Source organism: Trachurus japonicus, chromosome 1, assembly GCF_045865225.1.
Source record: "Trachurus japonicus isolate A0001 chromosome 1, Traja_1.0".
NCBI classification, from domain to species: Eukaryota; Metazoa; Chordata; class Actinopteri; order Carangiformes; family Carangidae; genus Trachurus; species Trachurus japonicus.
In genome coordinates this window covers 29,145,081-29,154,440 of record NC_140907.1, presented here as the reverse complement: position 1 = coordinate 29,154,440, position 9,360 = coordinate 29,145,081, and the positions used below count along the sequence as shown (strand labels likewise).

At 38.8% G+C, this 9,360-nt stretch overlaps 1 protein-coding gene across 1 annotated transcript; it reads left to right on the top strand.

The window, feature by feature from the left end:
- The first annotated feature begins 712 nt into the window (after positions 1-712).
- Positions 713-3,871, top strand: LOC146992167 (microfibril-associated glycoprotein 4-like). Its single transcript, XM_085789670.1, has 5 exons — positions 713-724; positions 1,554-1,739; positions 2,767-2,863; positions 3,160-3,327; positions 3,603-3,871. Exons 1-5 carry the CDS (start codon positions 713-715, stop codon positions 3,869-3,871), a joined length of 732 nt encoding a protein of 243 aa, XP_085645796.1.
- The last annotated feature ends 5,489 nt before the right edge of the window (positions 3,872-9,360 follow it).

The following is a 9,360-nucleotide window of genomic DNA, read 5'->3' as shown; positions in this document are numbered from 1 at the left end:
CTGTTGTATTGTTTCAACAAGTGAATGCCCTTCATTGTGTGTCAGTCTGTTGTCTCAGACCTGCTCTGTGACACACTGTTTTCTGGATGAACTCACCCCACTACAACAAACAGCAGCTCCTCCCATATCCAGGTAACACCACGTCTACTTAAAAGGAACAGTCTAGTTATTAAAAAAAAGACTTTTATGTGTGTTATTTACTCATCTAAAGACTTTATGAATCAATTTATGTATTTAGGCTAAACAGATTTGTTGTGACTTGTCCAAACTAGTTGATGCTTTACTGCAGTTTAATGTTGGGCTACAAGTGAAACATGCTCCTCCTTTTTACTTTCCGAAAATATATATCTCATCTAATCCTAACTTATCTTATCTGTATTCATGATGAAAACAACCTCAAGCTTTATCTTCAAAATGAAGCGAACAGAAATGGTACTAGGATAATTTCCCCACCCTCCTCCTTCCTCCTCCTCCTCCTCCTTCTTCCTCCTCATTTACATATGATATAAAACATAATATTTCTCTGGCTGATTGGATATACTGTAGAAACTGGACAGCAGCAGTCGTCTCCACTTTCAAGACTCCAAAGTTTTGTGAAGTTTTTCCCCTTCACCTCCTCTTTGTCTCGTCCACCACCTGAACTCCTCTTCCATTTTTGCTCTGAATCAACAACAACATTGTCCTCCTCACACTGCTGTGAACTCTGGCAGACATGGATCTTTGGGTAAGTTGACAGCCGACTCAGAAGAAGTGGAGCCCACTAGAAGGAGTCATTTACACAAAATAATATGTGTGCGTGTGTGTATGCGTGTTTGTGTTTAAGTAGTTTCTCTTTGATCCAAAGCCTGATGAAATGTGATGCGATCCAAACAACTGAATTAAAACTGACATTACTTGATACACTACAGGGTCGTTTGGAGTCATAGAGACAGACATTGTGTCCTCTGAGGAGAAATTCAGGTCAAACTGTAACAATTGTTAGATCCCCCGTATTTAGCCCCTATTACTGAGGCTTTAACTGGACCAACTCTCCGTTTAAAGGGTAAGTTCTCAAGTTCTAACGGTCACGGACCAGAGTAGAAATTCTAGACATTGTTTAAGCTGGTGACGAGGAACCTCGCCTAGCTTCTAACTGCCTTCATCCAGACGTCTATCCCGCTTCCCCAAGCCACTAGCCCTGGTAGAGCAGCCCACCCACCCAGGAATAGTCACCTGACACGGCAGCTTTACTCTTTGATCTTTGCACTTGTTATTGGCTTGGTTTAGTTTAAAGGTTTGGAAAAACAACCCTGATGAACAAACTGGTGGGACCAGTTGAAGCGGTCTCACTACTTTTTTTTTGCAGTCTCATTTCCCCCCCCATCTGACTAGAAGTATTTCCTTGTTACACACAGACATGCAGATGTTTTTCAGTGAAGCAACTGGGCATAGCAGCAACAATGAGAAATACCTGCAGGGACAAATATGTTATTGTGTTACTTTTGTATTTGTGAATGCACATGTAAACATGAGAAGGCATACAATTTTATTTACCTCTCTCTGTTTTTACCCAGGTAACACTGTTAGTGGGGCTGCTGGTTTCGGTGCCATCGGACCAGAGCTACCTGCCCATTGACTGTGATGACGTGTATCGCCATGACAACACCAGCTCCAGTGGGGTGTACACCATCTACCCAGGAGGCCCCACCTCACCCCTGCACGTCCTCTGTGACATGGACACTGACGGGGGCAGATGGACCGTCAGTACACTACACCTCATATCTGATTAGATTTCATATTTGACGATGAGACTTAAAAAGCCAAAACAAAAGTGGAGCCATTGATTTAAAAAAAATTGTAGCTATTGTTTCAGTTTTCAACAAGTGTTGTGACTTCTCTATTTTGAGACTTGTCACTTATATGATCATCATCTGATTTGTCAGCTGTCAGAGTTCACATCCTGTGGCAGCTTGCACAGTTTTCTTCATGGAAAAATATTTAAAAAAAACATTAGTTTATTTAAATAAATGAAAATGCCTGATTTTGCTGACCTGAATTATATATGTTGTTGCCTAATTAAATATAGCCCAATAATAAAACCTTTTAAAATGTATTTTCTCACGAAGTAGCCCAAGTAAACAATATTTACAGCAGCAAACACTTGTTTTTACAAAGTCTGAGAAAGTTACCAGTGTCCATGTTGTATAATTTAGTTAGTCCATCACCGCAGCAGTTTGTTGTGATGATGTTGTAGTGTATTATCCACCTGAACTTACATGGATTGTTCATGTTAATGTCGAGCAGTTAATGTCTATTATGGTAAGCAATATCCTTATGTTGGGAGAAGGTGGAGTTTTGGAGTTAGAAAGTATATATGATCATGGTTTTGAGCCATAGGAGGTAGATCTCACTTTGGCACCAGGGATGCTTCAGGATTCGGCATTTTTTGTACACTGTTCTTCTACTTGTTAATAAACTTCTTTTTGAACACAAGTGAAGACGTGTCGGCGGTGATCCCTTTTTTCATCAACACATCAATATACCACAATGTTCATATCAGGAATCTCTGTCACTTAAACATGTGACAGAGCACAGTGTGACAGAAAAATAAAAGACACTACAGCAACTGTGATTGCTGTTTACAGACCAGATAGTCATCAAACTCACCTGGTTCAGTTGAAAAGTTTTTTTGGTTTTTCTTTCTTTCTTTCTGTTTTAAGTGATCTCAAGTAAATTGTATACAGTTTTATTTTTGGTTGACTGAATTGTTGTGATTCTCCCTTTCAGGTCTTTCAGAGGAGGTTGGATGGGAGTGAAAACTTCTACAGGCCATGGAAACATTACAAGAGTGGATTTGGGAATGTAGCAGGGGAGCATTGGCTGGGTGAGTCCTAGAGGGAGAATTACAGGTATATAAAGTATCTGTGGATTAAATATGCTCTCATTACGCTGTTTTCAGTCACAACAGGTAGTGGCTTTAATCAAAACAAACAAACAAAAATAACTACACAACCTGCAGCAGCAGCAGCACATGTCAGTCAGACAGTCAGTGAGTGGCTGGTGAACACAGCGGAGCATTTAGCAGTGAAACTGAAAGTATAGAAATATTAAAGAGCCTTGGTGCAAGAGGTGAAGTGTAATCAGAGCTGTGTGTGTGTGTGTGTGTGTGTGTCTCCTCAGGTCTGGACAACATCTTCCTGCTGACGATGAGGAAGAAGAACGAGCTGCGGGTGGACATGGAGGACTTTGAGGGAGGGGAGGCCTTTGATCAGTATTCGTCTTTCTTCGTCGACTCTGAGAGGGAAGGATATCAGCTGGATCTGGGCGGCTTCACAGGAGGAACGGCAGGTGAGGGTCACTTCAGTGGAAATGTTTCCTTTTCTTACTTTTAGGTATTCAACAATGAGCCGGGTGAAGGCTGAATGTTTCACTGTGGACAAACAGGCTAAAAAAATACTACATGATTTTTGTGAATTCTGTAAAAATAATTTTAGAAAATAGAAAAATGTGTCAGTTTCACTGATTTCACTGTATAAAACAAACAAATTTCTTTTAACTGGATCAACTGCAATTTTTTCCCCCCGTTCCAAATGGAAATTACATTTTGATTCTGTTGTTTCTAGGGGACGGTTTAACATCCCACAACTCCATGAAGTTCACCACCTATGACAAAGACCAGGATGTGTGGGAGAAAAACTGTGCTCAGCATTTTCTTGGTGGATTCTGGTACTCCGCCTGCCACAATGCAAACCCCAACGGCCTGTACGCACCTGATGGTGGTGAATATGAATATATCTCAATTGAATGGAACACATGGAAAGGCAGGGGCTACTCCCTTAAGACCATCACCATGAAAATCAGATCAGTCACTAAGTATCCATGCACTTATTGATCTGATCAGCTGTAGATCAATGAGATAATCACGCCCTCCATCAGGGTTGGAGAGCTGGGATGTTCGGGCATATAATCACTAGTCCGACTGGACTTAATGCCAACAATAACCTCTGAATCAAAATCATCATAAAATGTGTTTTTTTTTTCTTTCTTCCCTACTCATCTTGTTTCAAAATCACTGTCAGACATGATAACTCTGTTGAACAGGTGCATGCACTGATGTATTGAAATTCAGTTTCTTAGTTTTTTTTCTGATAAAAAAATTGTTTAGTGATGATTATTGTTTGTGATGGATGCTGTTCTGAGTGAGTGAAAAAAATATTTTTTGTGAATTCTGTAAAAAATAAGTTTAGAAAATAGAAAAATCTGGCAGTTTCACTGATTTCACTACAAACAAATTTATTTTAGCTGGATTAACTACTCAACAGGATACCGTGGCACCTTTAAACGAAAGCACATTTCACACTGATCTACCACAGTTAACTGAGTATTTTGGGGTCACAGTGGTCACACAAAGCAATGCATTTTAAGTGACATGGGAACTATCAACTTTTGTTCAGCCAGCTAGTTTTTCACTATGTTAAACAGTTTTAGTTTGTTACCATGGAGTATTAGGGCCACATTGACAGTGATTTTAAATTAGATCTGCAAATTAGTGCTGTAGTGAAGTCCAGCTTCTTTCAGATTAGGCAGCTGGCAAAGGTGAAGCCTTTCCTCACACTAAAGCACTTTGAGACAGTGATTCACGCCTTTATAACATCTCAGCTGGATTACTGCAATGCACTTTGTTTTGGAGTCAGTCAGTCCTCCCTCGCACGTCTCCAGCTGGTGCAAAATGCAGCCGCTCGCCTCCTAACTGGAGCACGTAAGAGGGAGCATATAACTCCCACCCTGGCCTCCCTCCACTGGCTGCCTGTGCACTTTACAGTCCATTTTAAGATTATTTTATTTGTTTTTAAGTCTTTAAATGGTCTGCCCCCCCTTCCCTCTCTGAGCTCCTTCAACCCTACGCTCCTGCTCGGTGCCTCAGGTCAGCTGACCTGCTGCTCCTGGAGGTACCGAGGTCCAGACGGAAGCTCAGAGGGGACAGAGCTTTCTCCACTGCTGCTCCAAGATTATGGAACGAGCAACTGTTGCACATCAGACAAGTCTCCTCACTGTCCATTTTAAAACTAGTCTTAAAACCCATTTTTACTCCCTGGCTTTCAACTCTGCATGAGACTCTGTTCTTGTTTTAGTGTTTTATGGTTTGCTTTTATTTATTGTTTTATTGTTTCTAATTGCTTTTAAAAACAATGAAACAACTATTCTACTGTCTGTTTTATTTGTTTGATTGCCTTTGATTGTTTTATGTCTCTATGTACAGCACTTTGTTTTCAACTATGGTTGTTTTAAAGTGCTATATAACTGAAGTTGAGTTGAGTTGAGAGTTTAGTACGCACCTGATGTTGGTGCATTTTTCTTTTTTAATAAATTTGCTAAAATTTCTACATTCCTGTTTTTTTCTGTCAAGATGGGGTGCTGAGTGTACATTAATGAGAAATAAAATGAACTTTTTTGATTTTAGCAAATGGCTGCAATGAAACAAAGAGTGAACATTTTAAAGGGGTCTGAATACTTGCCGTACCCACTGTATTTGCAATCAGAGGTGTAATAGAATATAGACAACTTATAATACATAATTTACATAATAATACTGTGACTTGTTAAGTCGTTAATCGTAAAAAAGGAAACAAATTGGGTGTATTACACCGGACACCATCAAGAACACCGAAAAACAAGAAAATCGAAGGTGGCAATGAATACGGCAGAGGGGCCCACACCGATATTCTTTCAGGGGGCCCAGAATTCCTAGCAACTGCCCTGCCTCCATCAGGGTTGGAGAGCTGGGATGTTCGGGCATATAATCACTAGTCCGACTGGACTTAATGCCAACAATAACCTCTGAATCAAAATGATCATAAAATGTGTTTTTTTTTCTTTCCTACTCATCTTGTTTCAAAATCACTGTCAGACATGATAACTCTGTTGAACAGGTGCATGCACTTACTCCCTATGTTTTTTATACCACATGTATTTAAATTCAGTTTCCCGATTTGTTTTTTCATATCAAAAATTGTATTTAGTGATTATTGTTTGTGATTGATGCTGATCTGAGTGATTATCAAATAAATACACTTGATTGTTTTAACTTCAATGTTGTCATTTTTTAATATCAGTTTTATTTCTCAGTGTAGAAAATGATCTCACTGTTATTTATAAGGAGTTAATTTTTTCCTCTATTATTCTCAAAGGGCAGTATACATGCTAATTAGCTCTAAATACAAATAAAGATGAGACTGATTGGAACATCTTTAGTTTGCAAGTCATAAACTGGAGTGTTGGATAAATGAAAAAATTGAGCAGATGATGGTGCTGAAGAAGAAGTCGTGTGATCATCAGAGTCATCACAGTTCATCCTGTTTGGATCATGTGTCTAAAGTTCACAACACTAACTTCATAGCGGCACTAAAGGATTAAAATTATAATGATTTGACATCTGGGAACCATGAATATCTGTCCAAAGATTTATATCAGTAATATACGTCTAAACGTTAGGCTACAATGTGTCTTTAATTTTTTTTTTTTTTTTTTTTACCTTTCTTGTTTTTCATCTGCTGCTGCAACAAGTACATTTTCCACCTCAAGCTGTATCTTCAAAATAAAGCTAATAATAATTTCCCAACTCTGCTCCTCCTCAACCTTCTCCTCTTCCTCCTCCTCATTCACTGTTGGAGAAAAAATTAGGATCCAAAACAGGGCCAGTTGTGATCGAGGATCTTTATTTCCCGCATTCAATGATACAAATGAAAGTTTCCAAAAGTGTTCAAAAAGTCAGAAAAATACTCATCAAAGCGTCAATATAACTTCACAAAAATGATTAGAAAAGACGGAGACGAAGTTCAGTGCATTAGAGTTTACACCCCAAAAAAATGGACATGAAGCCGAGCCTGTCCCGGACCAGACTAAACTTCTTCTCTCTGTGACTTTGTTTTTATACTGTACTGTAAAAGCCCTGCCTTCTTATTAAAATGAGAGGTGAACATGACACTTCTTCCCCAGTGTACGCCCTGTGATTTGTCCAGATGTCATGTTGCGATCTTTCATCAACATAATCTCCACCCTACACGGCGACTGTATCACATTTTGCCACGTAGCGAGTTCACCCAAGTTCAGCGTCTTTGGCACCACTCTATCTTGCCGGTGGCCGTTATCTACATTGCCCGACCTTGACTCCCCCTGCAGGTGGCTGCACACGAGAACTTAACGCTGCTTTCCCACGCTTTGCACTCATCTCACCTCACTTTTTCAGAACTTTTCCCTTTTTCACGCAACATTCCCCCCTGTGAGACTTGAAAGTCTCATTAAAGTAAAAATGACATACAATGCATGATTACAGCAGATGGTAATGACAAGACAATCAGTAGGTAAAGAGTTTCAGAAGGTCAGAACAAGTAGGAGTTTTTTTTAGCAATTTATCGTTGTGTGTTTATCAGAAACAGTTGTATACTTAAAATCAGAAACTAAAAATACTAAAAACTAAAAGTATGTATTATATGAGTCAGACCGCAAAATAAATCCTCAATAAGTGCTCAACTTTAATAATTGTCAATGTATTGAACCACAAAAATGAATACTATAAGTTTTACAGTTAACAGTTAGGCTAAACATCTGTCTCCTTCATATATGGTTGTTGGCAAATTGTTTATGTTATTGCTACACTTTATTTTGCAGGTTGCCGTTATCTACGTTGCCCGACCTTCACTCCCCCTGCAGGTGGCTGCACACGCGAACTTAACAGTTCTTTCCCACGCTTCACACTCACCCCTTCCTTCTCTATCATGCTTTTCCTTTTTTTTTACCCAACATAACCTGTATAAAAACAGGACCACAGCAGACATCTCCACTTTCGAGTCTCCAACCTTTCAGAGTTTTTCCCTTCACCTCTGTGACAGCGACATGGGTCTTTGGGTAAGTTGAGCAGCTGACTCTCTCACATTAAATTTACACTAAATATTCTGTGTATCTGCTTTTGTGTAAGTAGTTTCTGTTTCATACTGATGCACATGCTAATTACTGAATCAGGAGAAAGTTTGTCTAAAATATCAACCATTTTAGTAAAGGATTAATGCTTATTTTGTAAATATTTTTTGTTTTCACACTGATCTACCACAGTTAACTGAGTATTTTCGGGGTTTGAACCCATTAGTCACACAAAGCAACACATTTTAATTCACCATGGGAACTATCAACTTTTGTTTTGCTAGCTAGTTTTTCACTGTGTTTAACATAGTTCGTTATGACTGAATATTAGGGCCACGTTGAGAAAGAAAAATCACAGACTTTGAGAATAAAGTTGTACATTTTATGAGAAAACTGTCATGATGTAACAACGCCGCATTTTGTAATAAAATTCTTGAATGCAATATATGATAACCATTGTTGGTACATAATGCATCATATTATTACATTTTCTTAATGCAATATCTGCATTTTGTAATAATTTGGTGCATTATGTAACAACTAATTACAAAATGTGGCAAAGTTTATATTGCCAGAACTAAGAAAAAATCTGCACACCATAAGAGCTCCCTTTCAAGGATTTAATAGCATAGTGACGTTTCGAGCACAATGCTCTTTTTCAAACTGCTGCGTAAAAAAAAGTTTATATTGCCTTCAAGAATTTTATTACAAAATATGTCAGATTATTACAAAATGTGGCGTTATTACATCATGAGATGCAAATTTAATACATTATTACAAAGTGCAGCGATGGTGACTCCTCAGTCCTGATCCTTCTTGACTTGAGCGCTGCTTTTGACATGTTGGATCACACATGATGCTGAACCCCTAAATTAATATATAAATAAAGTTCATTATCATATTATTATTGTCTACCCAGGTAACACTGTTAGTGGGGCTGCTGGTTTCCGTGGCAGCGGACCAGAGCTACCTGCCCATTGACTGTGATGACGTGTATCGCCATGACAACACCAGCTCCAGTGGGGTGTACACCATCTACCCAGGAGGCCCCACCTCACCCCTGCACGTCCTCTGTGACATGGACACTGACGGGGGCAGATGGACCGTCAGTACACTACACCTCATATCTGATTAGAGTTCAGATTTGACGATGAGACTTAAAAAGCCAAAACAAAAGTGGAGCCATTGATAAAAAAAAAAAGTATTGTTTCAGTTTTCAACAAGTGTTGTGACTTCTCTCCTTTGAGACTTGTCACTTAAATGATCATCATCTGATTCGTCAGCTGTCAGAGTTCACATCCTGTGGCAGCTTTTCCTTTATAGAAAAAAAAAATACATTAGTTTATTTAAATGAATAAAAATGCCTGATTTTGTTGACCTGAAATTATATTTGTTGTAATTAAATATAGCCTAATAATAACAAAACATTTTAAAATGTATGGTCTCATGAAGTAGCCCAAGTAA

What these genes read in the sequence shown, in the direction of transcription:
- LOC146992167 (XM_085789670.1), top strand. An exon ending in CTGACGGGGGCAGATGGACC is followed by an intron (nt 1,740 to 2,766) that starts GTCAGTACACTA and finishes TCTCCCTTTCAG; the next exon opens with GTCTTTCAGAGGAGGTTGGA. An exon ending in AGCAGGGGAGCATTGGCTGG is followed by an intron (nt 2,864 to 3,159) that starts GTGAGTCCTAGA and finishes GTGTCTCCTCAG; the next exon opens with GTCTGGACAACATCTTCCTG.